The sequence below is a fragment of the Schistocerca serialis genome, chromosome 5, assembly GCF_023864345.2.
Source record: "Schistocerca serialis cubense isolate TAMUIC-IGC-003099 chromosome 5, iqSchSeri2.2, whole genome shotgun sequence".
Lineage (NCBI taxonomy): Eukaryota > Metazoa > Arthropoda > Insecta > Orthoptera > Acrididae > Schistocerca > Schistocerca serialis.
The window spans coordinates 495,536,152-495,563,515 of NC_064642.1; the positions used below are offsets into that span (position 1 = coordinate 495,536,152).

At 38.6% G+C, this 27,364-nt stretch overlaps 1 protein-coding gene across 3 annotated transcripts in view; it reads left to right on the forward strand.

The window, feature by feature from the left end:
- Positions 1-27,364, forward strand: part of LOC126482282 (patj homolog) — a 520,071-nt gene that overhangs the window by 432,615 nt on the left and 60,092 nt on the right. For all 3 annotated transcript variants that reach the window (XM_050106268.1, XM_050106267.1, XM_050106269.1), the window contains 4 exons: positions 1,020-1,154; positions 12,566-12,724; positions 22,024-22,197; positions 23,961-24,180. In XM_050106268.1, coding sequence (XP_049962225.1) covers positions 1,020-1,154; positions 12,566-12,724; positions 22,024-22,197; positions 23,961-24,180 — 688 coding nt within the window. The remainder of the gene's footprint in view (positions 1-1,019; positions 1,155-12,565; positions 12,725-22,023; positions 22,198-23,960; positions 24,181-27,364) is intronic.

Sequence of the window (27,364 nt, forward strand, 5' to 3'; positions counted from 1 at the left end):
GTCAAACATGCAGAGTTTGCAGTGAGAGCCATTATGCCCTGGATCTCTGCTCACACTAAGTGGCCTCCTATGATGTGTGTGTAAGTCACACATTCTGAGTTGCTCTCACAGTAATTTAGTCTGTACTGTATCACAAAGAAGCAGTGATTTAAAAAAATAAAATAAATCTTGAAGCTCTTTCAGTTTATGGCCATGGGTTTGTATTAAACCAGGAAAATTACTTTGAAAATGTTGACATATTTTGTAGAAGTAACAGTAAATCAGATGAAGACCTTGTCAGATATTAAAGGAAATTATTGACTCACAAATTGCTACACTGCTGGCACATAATAAGACCCATGCTACAAGTGGAATTCATACAGTCCCTCTATTTCTTTCAGTATTAATATCTGCTTGTATTTGTTAAGTACAGTGTATGAATCATCCACATTTTCCCTTGTTGCGAAAATGGTCTAATCTCCAAGCATCTAGGAGGATTTTTGGTTACAGAAAGCTGAGTGTTAGCCTTAATTAGATTTTGTAATCTTAACTTCAATACACATTTATTATTTCTGTGTGTCTGAGTGGTGGAGACTTTGTCTAGAAATAATTTCTTCTCCCCTGACACAACTTTGTCGTTACAGAAACTACATTATGTTTTTATTTCTCAGCTAGATCTTTCTTTCCTTCTTTCTTAATGTGTTCTGATGGCCTTAGTAAAATGTTTGTAATAATGTAACAATAGTATGCTCCTTGTTTAATGAGCTTATTCAAAGACTTTCAATTTGTACTTGCAGTTGGATGTGGTAGCTTCAATTTTTCTGTATTTCAGGTTAAGTAGTAAGACCAGCTCTTAAGATACGACCTATCATGTGAGTTAAATTAGATTGCACAGTGTATATTGTTAGGTAAGGCTATTCAGTTTGTGGAACTGAGTGCAACACTGATATTTGATGTTAAGCTGTAGTGTATTGTAAAAATGAAATATACCATATATCTAAGAAACTGACCCATTTTCTCATCTTATTTGTCTGTTACAGCTGAACACAGAGTGGGCTCAGGTCGAAATTATTGACCTGATCAATGATGGCTCAGGTCTTGGATTTGGGATCATTGGAGGACGTAGCACTGGCGTTGTTGTAAAAACAATTCTGCCAGGTGGAGTTGCAGACAGAGTATGTAACATTCATTGCACTTTGACCATCTGATATTATAAAATATATGTTAAGCTTAAAACGTACTACTTAAACTTAAAATGTATTACTTCAGATATGGAGCTGGAGACCATTTTTTATTACTGTTGCTTAATTACCAATCAGGTTAATACACTTTGGAAAAAGTGCTGCTAGAAGCAGAGGATGTGTGTTTGACTCTTCCTTTTTTATATATAATTTTCTCTGTGTTAAAATTGATGGGTATATGATGGTTAATAAGGTGAATTCGTTTACATTAAAAAATAGTTCTTTTTCAGAAATTAATTTTGATTTGAACTGCAATTATGAAGCCTCAAAATAATGTTTTTAACTTGGCAAAAAAATAAACATCACATGCCTGACACACAGGTATACAGTTTGGCAGTATTACTTAACCCAACAAGTCAGTTGACCCTTGTCATCTATAAGCATATCATCATGCAGGACAGTATCAGTTTTTCTGCCTCGGGAATCCACTATGAAACTAAACTTGCTATCAGCAACATATGGTTTTAAAATGTTCTCAGGACATATTTTGTAAATGGATTTTGTCAGTTACTTGGTGTTAAATAAGTCAATTAAATGGTTGAACTTTGGTATAACCTGAGGACCATATTTATTAGTAGTTCCTTGTAATCACAGGAAAACATTCACCAACAATTTTCCAGGCACCTAGTATAAATATGCTACCAACTGCAACAAGGGTTCACTCTTCTCTCTTTTGTGAAAACATATGTCAAATGTTCGATACTTTCACCCTTTTTGGTAGGTATTTGTCATGTAATCATGATTAAAACTAGTAATAAGTGATGCTGTCTGCACACTCAAAATGCTGCCAGTTTCTGTTTATCTTCAATGCTTTCTACATCCTTGTGTGAGACACATTTCATAATATGCCATTGACTACTTTTACACTTCAGTTTGAAATTCCTTGCTGAAGATAAAGATGCAGCAAACTTAAGCTCCATGTTGGTCAGTACTGAAATGCTGCACATGCAATCTACATCTTGCATATTCTTGTTGTCTCATTCTCAATATGCTGTCAAATTAAGAGGCACCGCGCCATAGCTTGATTGTCTGGTTACTGTCTCATAATTTTCATTCAGAACTGATGAAGCATAGCTTGACTGAGACATGTTACAAATCATCCTGGATTCACTAGCCTCAACACCTTTCATTTCACCTTTTGCTCTGTCTTTTTGATACAGTTCTTCAACGTCAACAAAAGTCCTTTTGTTCTTCAGCTTCACAAATTGCTCAGTGAAAGTTGATCCTGTTAATTTGGACTACAGAGAAACAGACTGCCTACTTTGAGTAATGTGTTGATAATACATCATCTTACATTTCTTGCACAGACTGAAACACAGCATTGACTTCTTGTGTGACAGGCTCACAGTTATTTATTTCAGTAGTAATCACAGGCTATGCATCATCCATTGTTAAAATAGTGGAACTGAAGACTTACAGTAAGCAACCTGATATTACTGAATAAACATAAATGCTGTTTACAACAAATTACATACTACAATATCCACATGTTACTTACAGAAGCTCACTATATTATTTCACAAACAATATTTTACTGTGTGGATGTTGTTGTTGTGGTCTTTAGTCCAGAGACTAGTTTGATGAAGCTCTCCATGCTACTCTATCCTGCGCAAGCTCCTTCATCTACAAGTAACTATCTGCAAACTACACCCTTCTGAATCTGCTTAGTGGATTCATCTCTTAGTCTCCCCCTACAATTGTTACCCTCCACACTGCCCTCCAATACTAAATTGGTGATCCCTAAATGCCTCAAAAAATGTCCTACCGACCGATCCCTTCTTCAAGTCAAGTTGTGCCACAAATTCCTCTTTTCCCCAATTCTGTTCAGTACCTCCCCATTAGTTATGTGATCTACCCATCTAATGTTCAGCATTCTTCTGTCGCCCCACATATCGAAAGCTTCTGTTCTCTTCTTATCTAAACTATTTATTGTCTGTGTTTCATTTCCATGCATGATTACACTCCATACAAATACTTTCAGTAAATTCTTCCTGGCACTTAAATCTATACTCGATGTTAACAAATTTCTCTTCTTCAGAAACACTTTTCTTGCCAGTCTACATTTTATATCCTCTCTACTTCAACCATCTTCAGTTATTTTGCTCCCCAAATAGCAAAACTCGTCTACTACTTTAAGTGTATCATTTCTTAATCTAATTCGAAGTAATTTAATTTGGCTACATTCCATTATCCTTGTTTTGCTTTTGTTGATGTTCCATCTTGTCTGCAGCTCGTGGTCTTGCGGTAGCATTCTCATTTCCTGCACATGGAGTCCTGGGTTCGATTTCCCACGGGGTCCGGGATTTTACCTGCCTCGAGATGACTGGGTGATGTTGTGTTGTCTTCATCATCATCATCATCATCATCATTCATCCCCATTACAGTTGGAGGAAGGCAATGGCAAACCATCTCCACTACGACCTTGCCTAGTCGGCAGTGTGGATCTCCTGCATCATTCCCTACGCTCCTTGGAGTATGGGACCTCATCATCATCCAAATTGTAACCACCTTTCAAGACACTGTCCATTCCATTCAACTACTCTTCCAGGTCCTTTTCTGACCCTGACAGAATTACAATGTCTTTGGCGAACCTCAAAGTTTTTATTTCTTCTCTGTGGATTCTAATTCCTACACTGAATTTTTCTTTTATTTCTTTTGCTGCTTGCTCAGTGTACAGATTGTATAACATCAGGGATAGGCTACAACCCTGTCTCACTCCCTTCCCAACCACTGCTTCCTTTTCATGCCCCTCAACTCTTATAACTGCCATCTCGTTTCTGTACAATTGTAAATAGCTCTTCGCTCCCTATATTTGACCCCTGCCACCTTTAGAATTTGAAAGGGAGTATTCCAATCAATATTCTCAAAAGATTTCTCAAGACTACAAATCCAAGAAATGTGGGTTTGCCTTTCCTAATCCATCTTCCAAGCTAAGTTGTAATGTGAGTATTACCTCTTGTGTTCCATCATTTCTACAGAATCCAAACTGATTTTCCTCGAGGTCGGCTTCTACCAGTTTTTCCATTCGTCTGTAAAGAGTTCGTGCCAGTATTTTGCAGCTGTGACGTATTAAGCTGATAGTTTGGGTTTGGTAATTTTGACACCTATCAACACTTGCTTTCTATGGGATTGGAAAAATTATATTCGTCTTGAAGTCTGAGGGTATTATGACTGTCACACACATCTTTCTCACCAACTGGTAGAGTTTTATCAGGGCTATCAGTAGTTCTAATGTATTGTTGTCTATCCCAGGGCCTTGTTTTGACTTAGGTCTTTCAGTGCTCTATCAAATTCTTCTTGCAGTATCATATCTCTGATTTCATCTCTATCTAAGACCTATGTCCTCTTCCATTTCCATAATATTGCCCTCAAATACATTGCCCTTGTATAGACCCTCTATATAATCCTTCCACCATTGTGCTTCCCCTTGTTTGCTTAGAACTGGTTTTCCATCCTAGCTTTTGATATTCATACAAGTGGTTCTTTTTCCTCCAAATGTCTCTTTAATTTTCCTGTAGGCAGTATCTACCGTACCCCTAGTGATATTTGCCTCTACATCCTTACATTTGTCCTGTAGGCATCACTGCTTAGCCATTTTGCAGTTTCTGTCGATCTCATTTTTGAAGCAATTGTATTATTTTGTGCTTGCTTCGTTTACTGCATTTTTATACTTTCTTCTTTCATCAATTGAATTCAGTATCTATTCTGTTACCCACGGATTTCTACTAGCCCTGTCTTTTTACCCACTTCATCCTCTGGTGCCTTCACTATTTCATTTCTCAAAGCTACCCATTCTTCTTGTACTGTGTTTCTTTTCCCTGTTCTTGTCAATTGTTACCTAATGCTGTCTCTGAAACTCTCTACAAACTCTGGTTTTTTCAGTTTATCCAGGTCCCATCTCCTTAAATTCCCACCTTTTTGCAGATTCTTTAGTTTTAGTCCACTGTTCCTAACCAACAGAGTGTGGTCAGAGTCCACATCTGCCTCTGGAAATATCTTAAAATTGAAAACCTGGTTCTTAAATCTCTGTCTTACCATTATATAATCTGTCTGAACCCTTCCAGTGTCTCCAGGCCTCTTCCACATATACAGCCTTCTTTAACCTATCCATTTCTCTTTTTAAATTTTCTATCCTACCTACCCGATTAAGGGATCTGACATTACATGTCCCGATCTGTAGAATGCCTGTTTTGTTTCTGCTGATAATGACGTCCTTCTTAGTAGTCCCCACCTGGAGATCCGAATTGGGAACTATTTTACCTCCAGAATATTTGACCCAAGAGGACACCATCATCATTTAACCATACAGTAAAGATTTATGCCCTCGGGAAAAATTATGGTTGTAGTTACCCCTTGCTTTCAGCCGTTCACTGTTCCAGCACAGTAAGGCCGTTTTGGTTAATGTTACAAGACCAGATCAGTCAATCATCCAGACTGTTGACCCTGCAACTACTGAAAAGGCTACTGCCCCTCTTCAGGAACCACGCATTTGTCTGGTCTCTCAACAGATACCCATCTGTTGTGGTTGCACCCACAGTACGGCTATCTGTATTGCTGAGGCACGCAAGCCTCCCCACCAATGGGAAGGTCCATGGTTCATGGGAAGGACTATGCAGATATACAATAAAAATTCACTACCAGTACGCTGTAGGACCGAAACAGACTGATGATGGAGAACAACTCGTTCTGATCATCCGTGACAAATTTGCAACAATATTTATTAGAATTGTTTGCAAACAACATTGATTAAAATTTTAATTCTTCACTAATCCCAGGTGTTTGAGAAATTTCTTTACCTGCCTTATTTATTTACCTTATTAGTCTTTGTATTCCCACTAATTTTAACACGCAGGAAAATACACATGTGGCCGAGGGGGAAGGGGGGGGGGGGCCTCGATGCATGCAGGATTAGAACACATGTCCTCTGTTTTATAGCCAGGTGCCATGGGTGCTCAGCCATCGCTACTTTCATTGGCCTTATTGGTACAAAAGTGGTAGTCATAAAAGTTTCTTTTCTCGATTCATCGGAACGCATGCACTTGCAGACGACGTATATGGTGAAAAATGCTCAATTTTCAATCTGTTGATCCCACTGATTTGGAGTTGATTATGCATAATGAACATTAGGGATGGCTTTCTCAAAAAGCAGGGTAGTGTGCTAGAATACCTATTTTATTTACTGTGAACGAATTGCATCCAAGTTCAAATATCAGCTGGGCGTATTATGTAAATTGAAGGTGGAGGATGGCAGGAAGGAAAGGAAGAGGAAGGAAGCAATTATATCAGCTGCATTGGGAATTTATGTGGAATCAGCAGTAATGAGTGAAGATGTGTGCTGGATTGGGACTCGAACCTAGGATCTTCTGCTTACAAGGCAGTTGCATTAACCACTGTGCCACATGGACACACATCGTGTGGCCAAAATCTATTAGATTTCTCTAACATGCTTTTCTTGAAAACAATGTGGAAAATGTAGTTTAGAACCAAAATATAACAGATCTATGTGCAGTTCGTATCATTGTTATGGAGAAATGAAAGGAGATTAATTTTTTGTGAACCGTGCGAGAAAAGCAACGCCAATTACACGAAGATTAATACAGTATAAGATTGTTTGATTGGATGGAGTCAGGCTTGTATAAAATCTTTGCTATGTAATGTACAAAGCAAAAGAGAAGCTCAGTGTCCTGGCCATGGTGGGCTAGCCGAGACCGACTGACTGGCATGTTATCGTCTGTCATTGGCATCATTAGATACAGTATGGAAGGCTGTACAGTCAGCATGCCACTCTTCCAGCTGTTTGTTGGTTTTCTGGACCTGGGAACCATTACTTCTCACTTAAGCAGCTCCTCAGTTGCCATCAAGAGGATGACTGCCCCCTGTTCCAGTGGTCCAACCAAGAAAAAGCCCCTGGTGGTATGGGAATCAAAACGAGGTCCTCTGCATAGCAGCCTGATACATTGACCATTGAGCTGTGGAGGAGGACCTGCTTAATACGTAGAGGACAATATTCATGACAAGGACTGTGAATCTTTATGAGCCCATGTTACATGATCTTGTGACTCCTCATACGTGTGGTTCACATATGGACTTTGAGTTGACTTCTACACCAGTAACTTTGGATTCCTGTGCTGTTAATAGAAATTACACTTGCTGCCCTCCATCTATCTGCTAGCAGTTACTGCCTTGCTCACATCATACTGTGTCTCATAGGAGCACCATCAAACTCACACTCTACCCTCCCCTCCCTCCCCCCTCCCTTCCCCCCCACCCCCAATCTCAATTACTAGTGCTTCATGTAAATTATTTACAAGTTTACACAGTGTAAAGCCTATTGTGTCGCATGTTGGTAGGAAGGGAGAGCAAAAGGGAAAGGGTCTGCTAATCTCCGGCAGTTCAAATGTATGGGGAATTGTTATCTCTTAGGGAAATAGTAACAATGGATTGAAAGCATCAACTTGTGTGCTCTGTGTGTAGGGCTGGAGGCCACATTCAACATGTTGAAGAGGCTATTCCGCATTTACCAAACAAGGTTGAACCAACTGCAGATTGTGATGCACATTGGAATGTACAATGCCTGTTGTTTGTCATTTCAAGACTAATCAATAATGCTTGCAGACTGCAGCATTATCCACAGATTTAATTGCGGCCACTTCTTTTGAGTCCAGTGGAAGACCTGCACCATAGACTTTGAAGGTTCTGTGACGAGCTAGGCTGTGACTTTCTGGACTGTGGCCACAATGTTGAGAACTGTAGAGCCCTCCAAAATGGGCCAGGAGTGCACCACACTTAAGAGGCTGCTACCCTGGTGGGTGGATGTACGTGGAATGCACACAATGGTGTTGGGCTTGGGTGACTCTCTGTCCATTTAGATAATGTTAGCTGTAGGAAACACCAAGATATTAGTATAAGAGCCAAAGAAATGACCCCACAGATGAAATGACTGAAATCCTAGTGACCAAATGCCAAAACATTCACTGAAAAAGTGCCATAGCTTGAATTGCTCCTAAAAAGCAGTGGAGCTCATATAATACTAAGTTCTGAAGCTGATAAAAATACAAAATGGACAGCAGTGAAATTTTTAGGATACATCAAAGTGTATCTCAGAACGATAGACAATGGGAAGTGGAACTGGTGTGTTTGTCACAGTAAACAACAAATTAAAATCCACTGAGGTAGAAACTGAAGCTACATATGAGATCATTGAAGCAAGAATCAGTATCAACAGTGAGTATTAACTTGTATATGGATTTTTCTATTGACCACAGAATAAAGCTGCAGATGTAATTGAAAACTTTATGGAGAACCTCAGTTTGCTAGTATGTATGTTTGGAAGTTATACTGTCATCGCTGCATGGAGTGGCCACGCGGTTTGAGGCGCCATGTCACGGATTGTGCGGCCCCTTCTGCCGGAAGTTAGAGTTCTCCCTCGGGCTTGGGTGTGTATGTTGTTCTTAGCATAACTTAGTTTGAGTAATGTGTAAGTCTAGGGACCAATGACCTCAGCAGTTTGGTCCCTTAGGACTTCACACACATTTGAACTTTTATACTGTCATCATTGGAGGAGACTTTAAAATATTCAGCCATCAGTTGGAATAATTACAGTTTTATAAGTGGTGGACATGACAAGACATTGTGTGAAACATTACTAAATACCCTCTCTGAAATCTGTGTAGAACAGATAGTTCGAAAACACACTCATGCTAGAAATTTATTGGCTCTAATGCATTAGGCTTAACTGTGCTGACCTCTTTGAAGTTGCTGTAAGTGACCAAGATGCAGTTTTAGCAGCAATAACTATTAAAGTACAAAGGATAGTTAAAACAAGTAGGAAGATTCACATGTTCAGTAAGCTAGATAAAGAGTCAATCTTGTCATATCTCAAAGAGGAACTCAAAACTTTTGCCTCTTGTCACGCTCTTGTAGACAAACGGTGGCTCAAATTTGGAAGAATAATTGATCATGTTCTTGATAAATAGGTACCCAATAAAACAGTTCATGATAGGAGGGACCTTCTGTGGTTTATATTCGCCATAAAGAAACTTCTAAAACTATCATTGCATAGTAGGTATAATACAAAACTTAGAGATAGAGAGATGCTGAAAGAAACTGTGTGGCAATCAAAAGGGCAATGTGTTAAGCCTTCAATGACTACAGTAACAGAATCTAATCAAAAGATTTCTCACAATATCCAAAGAAATTATTGTTATGTGTAAAGGCTGTCAGTGGCATCAAAGTTAGTGTTCAGACACTCATTGATGATACAAGAACCAAATAGAGTGTAGCAAAGCAAAAGCCTAGAAATAAAAATCTTCTCAAATGAATAGTCTCATCCATGCTAATCAGTATGCAGTCTGTAAATATCTTACTCCAGAAACCTATTACCAACATTTATTAAACAAAGTATTTGTATACGAGGTATCAAACAGACTCTGTGACTGACAAAAATATTATGAAAGGGGTAAGTTGTTATTCACCACTTAAAGGAGGCACTAGTCACAAACAGGCACAATGAAAAGATTGCTAAGCACTTAAACCTTTGGCCAAAAGGCACCTTCTGAAGTAGAACACACACAAACATTCACAAAAGCACAATTCTCTCTCTCTCTCTCTCTCTCTCTCTCTCTCTCTCTCTCTCTCTCTCTCTCTCTCTCTCTCTCTCTCTCTCACACACACACACACACACACACACATATATATACTGTCTCCAGCAGCAGTGACCCAACTACAGAGTGCAACTGCGTCTGACATGGGCAGGAGTCTGGGATGGTTGATGGGGGCTGAGGAGGAGGAGCCATGGTGTGGGGAAGGGGAGGGATAGCAGGGCAGGGATTCAGGGCCTGTGAGAGCTTGTGGGATGTAGTGGGAACAGGAAGGGAGAGGGAAAAAAGAGAAGGGAAAAGGACTGTGGGTGTGTTAACAGAACAGAAGGTGTGTCTAGTGCTGGAGTGGGAGCAGGGGAGGGGATAAGTAGGTGAAGGACAGGAGCTAGCAAAGATTAAGGTGAGGGAGATGACAGGAATGAGAGATACATTTTAGGGAAAGTTCCTACCTGTGCAATTCAGAAAAATTGGTATTGATAGGAAAGCTCCTGACGGCACAGGCTGTGAAGCAGTCATTGAAGTGAAGCACATGGTGTTGGGCAGCATGTTCAACTGGGTAGTCCAGCTGTTTCTCGGCCACAGTTTAATTGTGACCATTCATGTGGCCAGACAGTTTTTTAGTTGCCGTACCCATATGGAAAGCAGCGCAAGGGTCACAGCTTAACAGCTTAGTTTGTAAATCGTATGGCTGCTTTCACTAGTAGCCAATATCCCCAGTGCCCACTCCAGATAGCTCCTCATGTCAGATGCAGTTGCAGTCGATTGGAGACAGTGGTCATGAGTGTGTGAGTTGTGCTTGTGTGAATGTGTGTATGTTTTCTATTTCTTCTTTTTGGCGAAAAGCTGAAATGTTTTGCAGTCTTTTCATTGTTGGGAGGATGCAGCATGTTGTCTTGAATGAAGATTCATTATAGAAGTAGAATTAATTTCAGGCATCCACTGGAAGTGTTGGGGGATCTGAGCTGTTATGTAGTACATTCCTCTCTCTCTCTCTCTCTCTCTCTCTCTCTCTCTCTCTCTCTCATGCACACACTCAAACACACACACACACACACACACACACACACACACACACACACACACACAAAAAAATCACTCTTGTACAGTAACACAGACTACATTGTGCTAGCACTGTGGATCATCTAGGATGAAGGTGTATAGAGTGAGGAGCGAGAGGAGGCAGTAGTGGTAGGGGAGGTTGAGGAAGCATAGTTGACAGCTGGGAGGGAGAGGCAGCAAGTGTACAGTGTAGGAATGTGGCAACAGGTGATTTCGTTTTGGCTGTAGGTTGGGAAGTGGTGCAATGACGACATGGATGAGTGGACTGGGAGGGGTAACACTTGTAAGGATATGAAATGGAAGGATCACATAGGCTCAGTTTTGAGTAAAGCACATGACGTACTTTGGTTCATTGGCAAGATGCTGGATAAATAAAGGAGATTGCTTATGAATCAGTTTAGCATCCCATTTTAGAATGTTGCATGTGTGGGACCAATGCTGAGCAGGAGTAACAGAGGATTTTGAACATGTGCAAAGACGGTTGGCACATGTAGTCATAGGCACAGGTTTGTTTGACTTACAGCAGAGAATCACAAAAATACTGAAAAACCTTAATTAATATTTGCTTTAAAATGGAAGTGATTTATCTCATGATAGACAACTTATAAAATTTCAAAAGTCAATATTAAGTGAAGAAACAAGACGTATATTTCAGTCATTATTAAACTGAAAATTCATTCATGCCTCCGGATGTGTCCTATCAATCTTTTAGTCAAACTGTGCCATAAATGTCATTTCTCCCCAATTTGATTGAGAAACTCTTAATTAGTTATTGATCTACCCATCTAATCATCAACATTCTTCTATAGCATCACATTTCAAAAGCTTCTGTTCTCCTCGTGCGTGAGTTGCTTATCACTTGTGGGTCACTCCAGAGAAATACAGCTTCATAAAGACTTCCTTACACTTAAATTTATATTAACAGATTACTCTGTTTCAAAAATGTTTTTCTTGCTGTTGCCAGTATGCACTTTACGTCTTCCCTACTTATTCCATCATCAATTACTTTGTTGCTTAAACATCAAAACTCATGTACCACTTTTAGTGTCTCATTTCCTTATGTAATTCCCTCAACATTGTCTAATTTAATTAGATTACATTCCATTACTCATGTTTTACTTTTGTGGTTATTATCTCATAATTTATTTTCAAGTCACTACCCAATCCAGCCATCAGCTCTTCCAAGCTCTTTGTCATCTCTGACAGAATTACCAGAAAATTGTGTGTGTGTGTCTATATATATATATATATATATATATATATATATATATATATATATATATATATATATATATATATATATATATATATATATATATATATATATAATTTTTCCCACGTGGAATGTTTCCTTCCATTATATTGATATATATATATATATATATATTTCATTTCTTCTCCATGAACTTAAATTCACATTCCAAATTTCTCCTTGGTTTTCTTCACAGCTTGCTCAGTGTACAGATTGAATAACATAGGTTACAACTGTATCTCACATCCTTCTCACTTATGGCTTAACTTTCATGTCCTTGGATTCTTATACGAGGAGCTTAATGCTAAACTCTGAGGTAAAATAGATAAATAAATATAGGAAACATTACAACTAATAATAGATTTTTGTAATTGGTAGGTATAATTTTACACTTGATTTTGTTTGAGTATTAAATGTTGTTTTGTCTTTTACAGGATAATCGGTTGCAGAGTGGAGACCATATTCTGCAAATTGGTGATGTCAACCTCCGTGGAATGGGCTCTGAGCAAGTGGCTGCAGTTCTCAGACAGTCAGGCAGTCATGTTCGCCTTGTGGTTGCCCGCCCTGTTGAACCCACCTCTCCTGATTATCAAGTATGTGCTTGTGCCTCTTCCCCTGCTTTCAGCTATCTTCTGTATCAAGCAGTTGTTATTGCCAAGATAGCTTACAACCAAACATTGTTCCTTACAATTTCAAATACGTATATTTGCAATGTATACTAACAAAAGCTGTATAAATTTAATATTCATTAATTACATTCAGTCATACTAAATAGTCAGTCAGTCAAGAGTATATCCAAAATCTGAACTGCAGGATGGAGGTGGGAAGTCTACTCATTCGTTTCACTCTAAATGGCAAAATAGTTTTAAGGTTTGATAGCAAATGGCTCTGGGTGTACTTGCTACTTACCAGTATCCATTACATGTTCCACCTCTTTTCAAATTTTTACTGAATTGATATGCCTGTCTATGTGGCAGGGCAAGATTTGAGTTTAGTTTGTGAAAATCATCTTTTTTTGTAAGAGGGAGGAAGGGGGGTAACCTAGGCTTATTAGATCAATTCAGCAAACAAACAGAAAAATTCACTGCAGTTTAGATCTTTACTGTAAACAGAAATCCATGGATATAAGATTAAATAATGTTCAGCCATAGATCCCAGACGGCGTACCAAAATAGATGTCTGTACAAAAATAATATTAATAATACTCGCATTCGTTCGAACTCAATATAGTTATTGTCGTACTAGTTCCAAATCTGAAATTTTGAAACACAAGATATCTTACCCGACAATATGTGTATTTTTGGTTCAGAGTGGTTCATTGAAGAAATAACTGTAGTCCATGGCTCATTAGTAGCAGGCAAACCAAGCAATAAGCTCCTAATTATATATACTTATTTGTGAATTGTTTACAGCTAATGTTGTTTCTCACTTTTCAACCTCCATTGTTTACATTCTTATCAATGTACCCCCCCTCCCCGAGATTTATAGAGTCTGCAGCTTCCTTGACTTCTGTCAAACTTCTTCTATGGGATTGAATTTATTTACTCTTTCCTTCTGGCACTCCCCTCCACATCTTACTTCCACTTCTATCATCTTCAGTTGGTTCTATATGATCATACCATAGTAACCTCTTCCTCTCAAAAGATTCCACTTTGTTCCCTTCCACTTATATAATTTTTCTGAACTCTTCATTGTCTCCTGTAATACATTTCCCTGAAAAGTAGTAGATCTTTTTCTCTCTCCTCATTTCTTGGGTTGCTGACTCAGATGGAGTGCCAAAATAAATGGCACTACTATTGTCCACTATAGAATTATGTATAATCTTTTTATAACAATGAAAATACTCAATTTTTAACAATATAATTTAATTGGATGGATAAAAAATCTACTCACCAAATGGTAGCGGAACGTGCACAAAAAAGGAGATTTGTACTTGTGCAAGTTTTGGAGCCAGTGGCTGCTTCCTCCAGCAGAAGGGTTGAATGGGATGGAAGAGGGCTGAAGGAAAAGAATTGGAGAGGTTTAGGAAAAGGTGTACATTTTGGAAAAGTCACCCAGAACCGTGAGTCAGGAGAGACTTACAGGATGGGATGAAAAGGAAAGATTTTCCTTCTCAAGAACCTCTTAATTTGTTATGTGATCTATGCATGTAATCATCAGCATTCTTCTATAGCATCACATTTCAAAAGCTTCTGTTCTCCTCATGCCTGAGTTGCCTGTAACTTGTGGGTTACTCCAGAGAAATACATCTTCATAAAGACTTCCTAAACACTTAAATTTCCTTCTCATCCCGTCCAGTAACTCTTTCCTGACCCACGGTTCTGGGTAACTTTTCCGAAATCTACCCCTTTTCCTAAACACCTCCAGTCCTTTTCCTTCAGCCCTCTTCCTTCCCTCTCAGCCCTTCTGTTGGAAGAAGGAGCCATTGGCTCCAAAAGCTTGCATAACTATAACCTTCATTTATGTGCATGTTTTAAATCTCTTCAATGCTCCTTCCATTGATAGGGAGAGATATTTAGAACAAAAACAACATTTAATTCTAAAATTCGCTGTATTCAAATTGTGCTGTTCATCACAACCCACTATCATGTACTGTATCCATTTTTAAACCCCACTTGTCGTGTTCTTCAAAGAGCTCCCTCACCTTGGTTGCAAGAATTGTCACTATCTTTTGCAATTATCATCTGGTCATTAGTGAATAGGAGAGAGTATTGTTTGCCACCACCTGCTGACACTCCCATCAGAATACCTTTACTTCACTTGTCATTAATACTTCTTCCTGATATATTTCAAACAACAGAGGAGCTAAGGGACAACCCTGCTGTAGGTCATTGCTAATTTGTAATTCCATTCATTACATGTTACTCACTTTCACAGAGCTGGTGCCTCCACACAGTAAGGCCCTAACTACATTAATGTATAGTATTAACGCACAGCTGTTTCCACATTTTCAGCTACATCTTAAATAATAGCAGTGTGTTACATACATTTTCTCAGTCTGTTAATGTTAAATTCACAGTTCAACCTCTCTAGATCCAACAAACTTCCAGGATGCTGGAATAGCTTGGGTCAGCAACTTCTATTAATCAGAAGAATGCTTTTTATCCATTTGATGACTAGTTTTGGACCGAGACCCATTTTCAAATCATCAAGATAGTCGAAAATGGCATTTCTGATGATGTCATAAATGTACAATAAATGTTCATTCTGCATTTTTGATGTCTTTGGAAATGCCATTTTTGACTTTGTTGTGATGATTTGAAAGTGGGCCTTGGCCCAAAATTAGTCATCGAATGAATAAAAAGTGAAAATTTGCAACTTGGACTGGTTTTCATTCTACTCTCTAAATCTAGTTTTCCTTTGTGTAAGTATGAAAATACCATCTACACATAACCAGTTGACATTGAGCCTATTTTAGTGTGCTGATTCTTTAAAATGTTTTTTTATCTTGTTTCTTAACATTCTTCCATAAAGCATAGCCATTGAACATGTCACACTTACACCTCTATAATTTCTACAATCCTTTCTCCTCTCATTCTTAAACACAGAGGATGTAATTACCTTCTTTCATTCAAGGGGAAGATGTTTGCCATTCATGTATTTGTTAATAATACACTACATGACAAAAAAAGTGAAGCACTCTGAGGAGGAGGAGGAGGAGGAGGAAACTAAATGAAACTTCATGAGTTGAAAGGGTATGTGATATGATATTGCACTGATTACAAAATCAAGTGAAAGTTACAAATAATTTGGCAATGTGAACCCACTAATCAGTATTAAATTTCACTCCCTCTAGTCTCAATGCATGCACTGATTCATTCGTGAAGTGCGTCTTCGTCTGAGACAAGCTCGCTCACAGCTGTGGCAACTGGCATTAAGACAGAGTTGATGTCCAATGTGGTCCCACACATGTTCTATCAAGGACAGATCCGAGGATCTTGCTAACAACAGGAATGCCTCAACATCATGCAGACATTTCATAGGGACAAGTACCATCTGTGGATGAGCAGTGCCCTGTTGAAAAATGGCACCACGATACTGTTGCGTGAGAATACAAGACGTGTTTAATGTACCAGTGTGCCATCAGAGTTCCCTCAATCACTACCAGCCGTGACCTGAAGTCTCACGCGATGGCTCCTCACATGATGACCCCTGGTGTTACACTGCTGTGCCTTTCCAAAACAATGGAAGTTGGGACCTCTCCCCAGGGCATTGCCGCATTCTGTGACGGTGGTCATCCAGGATAGTGTAGAATTGAGATTCATCTTTGAATCCAGTGTGACACTATTCATCAGCTGTCCATGCTTCCCACTCATGGCACCACTCTAAAGGCAACCATTTGTGTTCTGTTTTCAGTGGAAGCCAATGCATGATGGTAATTCCCAAGTCTGCCTGTTGCTGGTCTCTTACAGATGTTGCAGGATGATACAGAATGTTGCAGAGAGTCCATTATTTGTTCTATGATGGCAGACAGTGATGTGAACGGTTCATGGTGAGCATGGTACATGATACATTGATCCTCTCTTGTGGTGTTCAGATGTGCTCAACTAGAACTTTGGCAATGAATATGTGTGCCCTACATTACCATGCAATCCAAGATTCAGCCCCAAACCCTCCACGGAGCTACTTTGTAAACATACTAATCATTTCAGCTACTTCTTTATAATGCTACAATAATTTCTCATGTATCACTTCTTTTGCTGTCTTGACAGTCCATAACTTCCAAGAGATACAGGTTTCAGTTTGAATGTCCGTCCTTCTGAATCTGTTTAGTGTATTCATCTCTTGGTCTCCCCCTACGATTTCTACCCTCCACGCTGCCCTCCAATACTAAATTGGTGATCCCTTGATGCCTCAGAACATGCCCTACTAACCGATCCCTTCTTCTAGTGAAGTTGTACCACAAATTTCTCTTCTCTCCAATTATTTTCAATACCTCCTCATTAGTTATCTACCCATCTAATCTTCAGCATTCTTCTGTAACACCACATTTTGAAAGCTTCTATTCTCTTCTTGTCTAAACTATTTATCTCCATGTTTCACTTCCATACATGGCTACACTCCATACAAATACTTTCAGAAACGACTTCCTGACACTTAAATCTACACTCGATGTTAACAAATTTCTCTTCTTCAGAAACGCTTTCCTTGCCATTGCCAGTCTACATTTTATATCCTCTCTACTTCTACCATCATCAGTTATTTTGCTCCCCAAATAGCAAAACTCCTTTACTACTTTAAGTGTCTCATTTCCTAATCTAATTCCCTCAGCATCACCCGACTTAATTCGACTACATTCCATTATCCTCGTTTTGCTCTTGTTGATGTTCATATTATATCCGCCTTTCAAGATACTGTCCATTCCGTTCAACTGCTCTTCCAAGTCCGTTGCTGTCTCTGACAGAATTACTATGTCATCGGCGAACCTCAAAGGTTTTATTTCTTCTCCATGGATTTTAATTCCAACTCTGAATTTTTCTTTTGCTTGCTTTACTGCTTACCAAATATACACATTGAATAACATTGGGGATAGGCTACAACCCTGTCTCACTCCCTTCCCAACCACTGCTTCCCTTTTGTGCCCCTCAACCCTTATAACTGCCATCTGGCTTCTGTATAAATTGTAAGTAGCCTTTCACTCCCTGTATTTTACCCCTGCCACCTTCAGAATTTGAAAGAGACTATTCCAGTCAACAATTTCAAAAGGTTTCTCTAAGTCTACAAATGCTAGAAACATAGGTTTGCCTTTCCTTAATCTATTTTCTAAGATAAGTCGTAGGGTCAGTATTGCCTCACATGTTCCAACATTCCTACGGAATCCAAACTGATCTTCCCCGAGGTCGTCTTCATGGCTTATTAAACTGATAGTTCGGTAATTTTCACATCTGTCAACACCTGCTTTCTTTGGGATTGGAATTATTATATTCTTCTTGAAGTCTGAGGGTATTTCGCCTGTCTCATACATCTTACTCACCAGATGGTACAATTTTGTTAGGCCTGGCTCTCCCAAGGCTGTCAGTAGTTCTAATGGAATGTTGTCTACACCCGGGGTCTTGTTTTGACTTAGCTCTTTCAGTGTTCTATCAAACTCTTCACGCAGTATCATATCTCCTATTTCATCTTCATCTACATCCTCTTCCATTTCTATAATATTATCCTCAAGAACATCGCCCTTGTATAGACCCTCTATATACTCCTTCCACCTTTCTGCTTTCCCTTCTTTGCTTAGAACTGGGTTTCCATCTGAGCTCTTTGATATTCATACAAGTGGTTCTCTCTTCTCCAAAGGTCTCTTTAATTTTCCTGTAGGCAGTATCTATCTTAGCCCTAGTGATTTGTGCCTCTACATCCTTACATTTGTCCTCTAGCCATCCCGGCTTAGCCATTTTGCACTTCCTGTCAATCTAATTTTTGAGACGTTTGTATTCCTTTTTGCCTGCTTCATTTACTGCATTTTTATATTTTCTCCTTTCATCAATTAAAGTCAATATTTCTTCTGTTACCCAAGGATTTCTACTAGCCCTCATCTTTTTACCTACTTGATCCTTTGCTACCTTCACTATTTCGTCTCTCAAAGCTACCCATTCTTCTTCTACTGTATTTCTTTCCCCCCTTCTTGTCAATCGTTCCCTAATGCTCTCCCTGAAGCACCATACAACCTCTGGTTCTGTCAGTTTATCCAGGTCCCATCTCTTCAGGTTCCCACCTTTTTGCAGTTTCTTCAGTTTTAATCTACAGTTAATAACCAATAGATCGTGGTCAGAGTCCACATCTGCCCCTGGAAATGTCTTACAATTTAAAACCTGTTTCCTATATCTCTGTCTTACCATTATATAATCTATCTGAAACCTGTCAGTATCTCCAGGCTTCTTCCATGTATACAACCTTCTTTTATGATTCTTGAACCAAGTGTTAGCTATGATTAAGTTATGGTCTGTGCAAAATTCTACCAGGCAGCTTCCTCTTTCATTTCTTCCCCCCAACCCATATTCACCTACTACATTTTCTTCTCTCCCTTTTCCTACTTTTGAATTCCAGTCACCCATGACTATTAAATTTTCGTCTCCCTTCACTATCTGAATACTTTCTTTTATCTCATCATACATTTCACCAATTTCTTCGTCATATGTGGAGCTAGTTGGCATATAAACTTGTACTACTGTGGTAGGGGTGGGCTTCGTATCTGTCTTGGCCACAATAATGCATTCACTATGCTGTTTGTAGTAGCTTACCCTCGTTCCTATTTTCCTGTTCATTATTAAACCTACTCCTGCATTACCCCTATTTGATTTTGTGTTTATAACCCTGTATTCACCTGACCAGAAGTCTTGTTCCTCCTGCCACCAAACTTCCGTAATTCCCACTACATCTAACTGTAACATATCCATTTCCCTTTTTAAATTTTCTAACCTACCTGCCCGATTAAGATTGACATATGTAGTCAATTTTTATCGCATTACAACTAGCCACATCTGTTGCAGGGCTATATTCAGGAATCATGTTTTCACTGAATGATGGTTTAACAGACACTGAAAATTTAGAAGCATGCACACTCACAAAGACTTTATAAAATTTATTAGACCCTCCACCAAAAGAATTCCACTTGCACAGTTAATGGGGACCAGTGATTTAGAAAGAAATGCTGCTAAGTGTAATGCATACACCACATAAAGAACACAATGGATTGATAAAAAGAGAGAGAGAGAGAAAGAAGAAAGTTGAGTGTTTTTTTTTTTTTAAGGTTAATTTTAAAATAATACTAGAGATTTAATGACACAGTATTATTATTGCTGTGTCATATTAAACCCATGCAGACAACTGTCGTATTCTTGGGAAAAAGACGAGGGGGGGGGGGCATGTTAAGAAAGTAGACATGTCAGTATTGTTTATAAGAATTATTGACCAATAATATTAATGTGTAATATTTGCACATTTGTAGAGCATATTATAAGCAGGATTTTATGATAAACACATTTTCTAATGGCTGTTTAAATCTGTTTCAGAGTGTAGGGCTTTTTGTCTCTATTGCTGAACATAATACACTAGTATTCAGAGAACAGGACACATTATGTTAGGTGCAGGGCTATGTTGTAAATATATTTCACAGTAAGTCTGTGAATAGAGCATTAGTGACATAGTGAAATATTAACAGACATAGTGACATGATGTGTGACACAAGGATCTAATCGCCAACTTTGAATAGGTATGAGTAGAACTGACAGAATGAATACCTTGTCCAATATATAAGGGACATTCAAAAAGAAACAAGCCGGAGGGATAATTACAGAAACCAGTTCCTGTATGTTACAAGTATTGACCCTGGCTGTGAGGCGCTTTTCCCACTGTAACATGAGGCATTGTATGGCTGTCTCATAAAATTCCCGGGACTGCGATGTTAACCAGTTCCGCACGTACAGCTGGATGTCGTCATCCAAGGTGAATTGTTTGCCCCTATGATGACATTCTTCTTTGACCAAAATGGCCGCCTTCCGATTCACTTCCTGCAGCATGGGACAATAGTGAATGCCCAGCGTTACTCACAAACATTGACACTCTTCACCAAGCGATCAAATCAAAACGACCAGGCAATCTCACCTGTGGGGTCATTCTGCTCCACAACAATGCAAAGCCTTATACGGCCAACATAGTCGTGGCACTCCTGCAGAAATTCAAATGGGAGGTTCTCAGCCACCCTCCATACAGTCTGGTCCTCTCTCCCTGTGATTACACCATTTTTGGTCTCCTTAAAAAGGCTCTGAGGGGCAAACGATTCACCTCGGATGATGACGTCCAGCTGTACATGCGGAACTGTTTAACACCGCAGCCCTGGGAATTTTATGAGGCAGCCATTCACCGTCTTGTGTCACAGTGGGACAAGTGTCTCAACAGCCAGATTCAATACTTCTAACATACAGGTACTGGTTTCTGTAATTATGCCTCCGGCTTGTTTCTTTTTGAATGCCCCTTATATTATAACTTTTGTCAGTAGCACAGCAAATGAGTAGGAGATCACTTTTCTGTTGAATGATACATTAATGTCAAGTTCCCTGCTGAAGAAAATGTGTAGCAACCAAATTTTTGGAAAACTGCACTCACAATTTAGAGAAATTACTTTTTTGAAGATACATGTTAATGAAGTGTATGGACAGTTTTATTCTATCAAAGGTAATGGAAAATAACTTTACTAATTTCAACTATGGGTTGGCGTTCACAGAAGGTGTTTTCACTGTTCAGTACTATACTAATTGTGACAGTTTCTAAAACTTCTGTGAGAATTACTGACCAAGTTGGTGCAGTTGTGAGAACATGGGACACCCATGCAGAGGGAGCACAGTTCAAATTCTTGTCTAGTTATTCAGATTTAGGCTTTCCTAAATCATTTGAGGAGACTGCCTGGATGGTTCCTTTGAGAAGGACATGGATGATATCATTTCCCATCATTGTTCAATCTGAACTTATGCTCCATCTGTAAAGTCATTGTCATCATCATGTTTTAAAACCTGATCATTCTTTTTGCTTCTTTTGCAACTGGAATAAGCTATGGGCAACTGGACTGTGATTATGGGAAGAAATTATTTTCAAGAAATTAAGACAAATTTGTCAAAGGATTTATAATTCAACAGGACAGTTAAACAGAGGATTCTTCTCACATTGTAATGATGTGATGAAACACAAAGAACTTTTACAATAGGAGTACTATTATGCCATTATTTAAAGCTGGCATTTGAATATTTGCTTGGAAAATGTATGTAACACTAATGTATGAAATAAATATATTTTTGCTATTTGTGTTCTTATCAGTTAGTCGGTGACACTGTGAAGAAATAAACAATTGTAGTGCACTGTGCAGGTACATGATCTTTAATTTAGAACATAAATTACTATTTCACAGGCTTTGGGAAGTCATGCACCAATTGTTCCAACCAAGATCCTTGGTGATCCAGAGGAGCTTGATCGTCATCTTGTGCAGAATGGATATCCAGAAACATTCAATACTCAGACTCCCATTTTGGACTCGTATGATAATCCTTTCATGTACCAGCAAGGCTCCGAATTAGAACTTCATGTGAGTTGCATGGTTGATTGAGATGCTTGTTTTGTTTGCCATTAGTTTTGCTTGTGTGGGAATTTTGATCTGTCTTAGAGCGTGCAGTGTCTTAGAGAGTTGGAGTTATAACAGGTTTGAAACAAGCTTTGTGTAGGTTACACTCTGTGAAGAAAAGGCAACTTAGAAATAAGTAATTGTATTGAACTGCACGGGAACATTTGTTTTACACTGTTAATTCCTGTGGAATTCAAATTTGTATTTTATAATCCACTATTGTATGTGTGGTTTTTTTTCCTTCCAGATTTGAAGCACCATATCCAAGTTGTTTTAGTAAAATATTTTTTTACAACATGTGGGCAGAATTTTATTTTTCAGCATTTTTTCAGTAAGTGACACGTGTTTGGATGTACAAAACCACTCGATGCTATAGAAAATAAAACTCATGAGTGTGCCTCTGTGATTACTGAATAGTGATGAAAATTTTACAGAGAAGGAAATTGAGGAGCATTTTAACAGAGCTTTTGTGGTTATTTTGAAAACAAAATTTGTTAATTTTTCATTGTAATGACGAAAGCATGAAATTTACTTGACTACTTACTGAAATGAACTCATTAAACATTGTCTTGAAATTTGTGAAAGAGTTAGTTTACACAGTGAAGTTTATTTTGGTTGCATAGGGTGATATTTTATTACCAGTCACCAAGGGAAAAATTTAAAATAATGGCATATTGATTGCAAATCACACAACAGGCCCAAACAAGTTAATTTCTCTAACTATATCTTTTAAAATGTCAGTTGGAAATGAAAACTGTAACTGAATATTATCAGTAGTTGAAACTAACGTGAACATCAGTCTTTAATTGCTAAATCAGGAACAAAAGGATCAAGTTTGTCAAATACATGAAATAAATTTTGAATTCAGTTATATTTTTTTAAATTTGTGTGTGCTTCAAACATGCTGCAATTACTGATGATCTGTTACCAATAAGTAGAAGTTTGTCTTCAGTTTGATGTATTGTTAATTTTATTGATGAAGTACTTTCTGTTATTTAATTAATTTTTATAATGTTTATATCAGTTTGAACACACATTTTAGTAAAGTATTGTAGACATGTCTCAAGAGTAACCTTGTGAAACTAAGCACTGAGTTAATTCTTTAAATTTGTTAAATTTTCCTTCTTTAAATGAGTGCTTCATAGCAGAGTACACAGTGCAACAGCTCGCTGTGTGTTAACCACGTTCATTGTTAACTTGTTCCCATTTCTTCTCGCTCAAAATGTTATTGTTATCACAATAGTGTAGTATGTTGACCATTCATGCACAACTACTGACATGAAACTTGTGCTAACACAGTTGTCTCTCACTGTGGCTCAGTGGTTATTAATGGCAGAATGGTACTAGAAAAAGACTTTTAATACTTGCATGGTTTCAAATTACAGTGACTGATACATAATTTTTGAGTACATAAGTGAATGAAATGAGTAAATGTCGGACACTGTCACATTGTTAAAGAAACAGAGGATGTGTTCAGCACAGGCAGTGATGGAAGGCATAAAAAATTACAGCTTGTGGTGCTCTACATAAGATGAGAGAATGAGAATATTCTGTTGATAATCTTCCTTAACTGTTAAAGGTACTAATCTAAGTCTATTTCATTGCACTGCACTTCATTATACAAGGGCAATGTATAAAGCTTTCTTTTCTTTTTCTTCCACCCTTTTTTTTACTGTCTAATCAGTAATCTTATTTTACTTATTGTCTGCTTCCACTTTTTCTTACAGCCAGAGCCAAATCTTGTTGTAGACGTTGTGCGAAATCCAGTTCCAATTGGATCTGCTCCAATACCTCCCAGGATGGTGGGTCCTACATCTCTTCCTGTCCTAACTATGGATATGATGCCTCTTGAGACTCCTCTGCCAGAGATGGAAAAATTCAATGTTGAATTGAAAAAAGATTACCATGGGCTTGGCATAACAATAGCAGGATATGTATGTGAGAAAGGTAAGTTGCATCTAGAGTACCTAAGAGTATATGTTGTTTTATGAGATTTCCTTCTCACTAGGTACCAGAATGACAGGCATTACATGTTGATGTATGTAAGTGTGATACACTGTCTTTATCCATTGCACTGGAAAGGAATTAGATATCATATGTTTTGAAAGAACAGTGAGCTGTTGAATTTGACCACATTGTGATGAAGTATGAGGTCCTGTTGGGCAAGGATTCCATTACTCACAATTTGCCTATGGACATTCATGCTGGTAGACATTATGTTTGTGATAATGTCAATGTAAAATTCCATGCACCGTTTGCAGCAAAGTTTATACAGTATATGTGTGACTCCTTAAAGACATAGGATGGCAACAGTCTAGAAGTAGGTGATGGGTAGACGTAGTAGTCTTCATGAAGGCATGGTATAGGGCAAAGGGTTGAAGTGGGAATGCACAAGAATATGTCATAGGTTAACAGGTAATAGAATTCTATTTTTTCAGAGGCTGCAAGTATTTTGGTCAAAGCTGCGGCAGATTATGAGAGTATGAGTTAGTGGTCCTCATCCAGAAAGGTAGTTACTAAGCAAGGTGGCACAGTGGTTAGCAAATTGGACTTGCATTCAGGAGGATGATGGTTCAAGTCCATGTCTGGCCATCCAGACTAAGGTTTTCTGTGATTTCTTTAAATTGCTCCTATCAAATGCCAGGATGGTTGCTTTGAAAGGGCACAGCTGATTTCCTCCCCCGTCCTTGACCCCATCTGAGCTTTTGTTCCATCTTTAAATGACCTCACTTTTGACAGGACATTAAATGTCAGGTGAGCATTTACTCCTTTTCAGCTGTTTTGTGTGGCTAAGTGTGAGGTTTTGGTGGGGTTAAGGGGGGGGGGGGGAGATATGTAATATTTAGACCCAATGTGGAAAGTAATGCAGTAGTGTCTGACTGTGAAAGGCTAACAGGATGTTCATTTTAAGGGAAATGGCAAGAGAACTGGTTATAACTGCAGGTGCATCATGATGAGACTATTTATGGGGTCAGCAGCTATTGATGTAAAAGTATTGTTGGTAGTTGGCAGTTTCATATGAGCAGTCATGTGTCAGGAACTATCAGAGGTGAGGAATTTGATATTAAGGAAAGATGGTGAGTGCCCAGGAAGATAAGTATTAGATCTCTTGGTCTTGAACTTTATCATTAATATGTGGTCAGTGAACCTGAACTAAGCCAGGGGGTTTACAATTTATGGCACATCTCTCTATATTGTACACAGGCATATAGTTTGTTAACATTTATGAAGAAGGGTCTGGTAAGTTTGAGGTTCTTAGGACATAGGGGTAATAGTGTTCCATGACAGTAAAGCATGGACAGTTTTGTTGCATAAGGATGTGGCATAAAGAATGATAAATCATAGATAAAGGATTGAAGTTGGCACTCAACAAAGATTGATATTTTTTCAGTGTGAGATCATTAACAAGTTGCAGTAGGGTGTTCTGGATGATAGGTTTGTGGATTTTGTCAAACATGTTGATGAGGTTGGGGAAGCTAGTGAAGTATTGGCCTAACATGTAAGCCTTTGCCTGCTAAATGTAAGACTTGGCAGCCATGCATCAAGTGCTTCTTTGTCATGCCTCTCACACCTGCTGGTTTCTGAGTACTGCCAACAAGCTTGTCTTTTCTCAGCTTTATTTTTGTTGTGGGCTTTGGACTGGCACTGGGACAGTTAAAAGAATATTTACCTACACTATTTATTGCAATATACAGCAACACTGCAGCCTCACAGCAGATGACAAAGGGATAGAATAGATGTAAATAAGAGAATGTACTTGTGTATTAGTGTATAAGGTCTACATACACTACCATGAAACTAGTGAACTGTTAAGAAAAGCAACAGAAAAAAAAGTTGCCACTAATTTTCTCACAGTGGCTTGCAAAGCCATGGATGATCTTCTCATTAAAACTCAAACAAAGTGTTACTTGTAATGACCACCACTTGACCAGTGAGCAGTGTTATCTTGAACAGCAAGTGAAGAGAAATTAACAATATGCCAACTTCACTATTTGCATTTATCAGACAGAGAGACTGACATCTTCAAGTGTGGGAGTTATGGCTGGCATTTCTTATGGCATCCACTGTTTTATAAATTATAACAGTGGTGGTGGTGGTGGTGGTGGTGGTGGTGGTAGCAGCAGCAGCAGTAGTGGTAGTAGAAGTTTCAACAGTAGATCACTTTTACAAGTATATTGAATGTGCTGTAGTATTTTACACACACACACACACACACACACACACACACACACACACACACACTCTCTCTCTCTCTCTCTCTCTCTCTCTCTTACAGGTGTAATTTGATAATGTTGAGATCGTCAACCGTTGCCTTATATTGGAACCACCCCAGCATTTGCCTAAAGCAGGGCTCTCCGAACTGCAGCCAGTGAACACAATCAATACAGCCCAAGGTAACAGGTCAGACATGCGTGGTATCCAGCCCGACATATTTTTTTTAATTGCAGTTGAACCTGACTTATCAAGTACCTCCCATAACGAGTGATTCACACAATGACTTGAAGAAAGTGTAAGAAACTGACTCGTTTAATGAACAGTGTTTCACATGAGGAGTCTTTTTAGTTTCATTTCTTCAGTCTTTAACAACCATTTCAAAATCCACTTTCTTACCTGGTTGGTCTCTTCAGCCACTGTAAAGGAACATTAAGTCATGCAGTCTCTTATAAACTACTGCTCTGTAAAGTAGAAGCTCTGACACTGCTGTATTCAGTCAGCTGTACTGATCACAGTGTGCCTCATGCCATGATTATTGTCATCCATACCACTGCTCAGGCTTCCGCAATGTTGTTGCAAATTCTCTACAAGGATGTTATATGATCTTGTTTTTGCCAGCACATGGTAATCCTTTTCCTTGCTGTACCTGTTTGTGAGTTTCAATTCTGATTTGTCATTGTTAACCAACACAAATCTATTAAAGATGTCCATAAGGCAGTAGCTGTACACACTACAAATTGAATTAACAATAATGTTAGGTCTGTTTTTCAACAAATTTTGAAGCTCATGGACAAACAAATATTTGAAATTATCAGAAGCAACTTCTGAATATTCATGTTCTGAATGGCATTTTCTGCTCTGAAAACTTCGTGCAGTGAATGCTGCGAATGTCAGTAAGCTCTAGTCTGACCTCGGC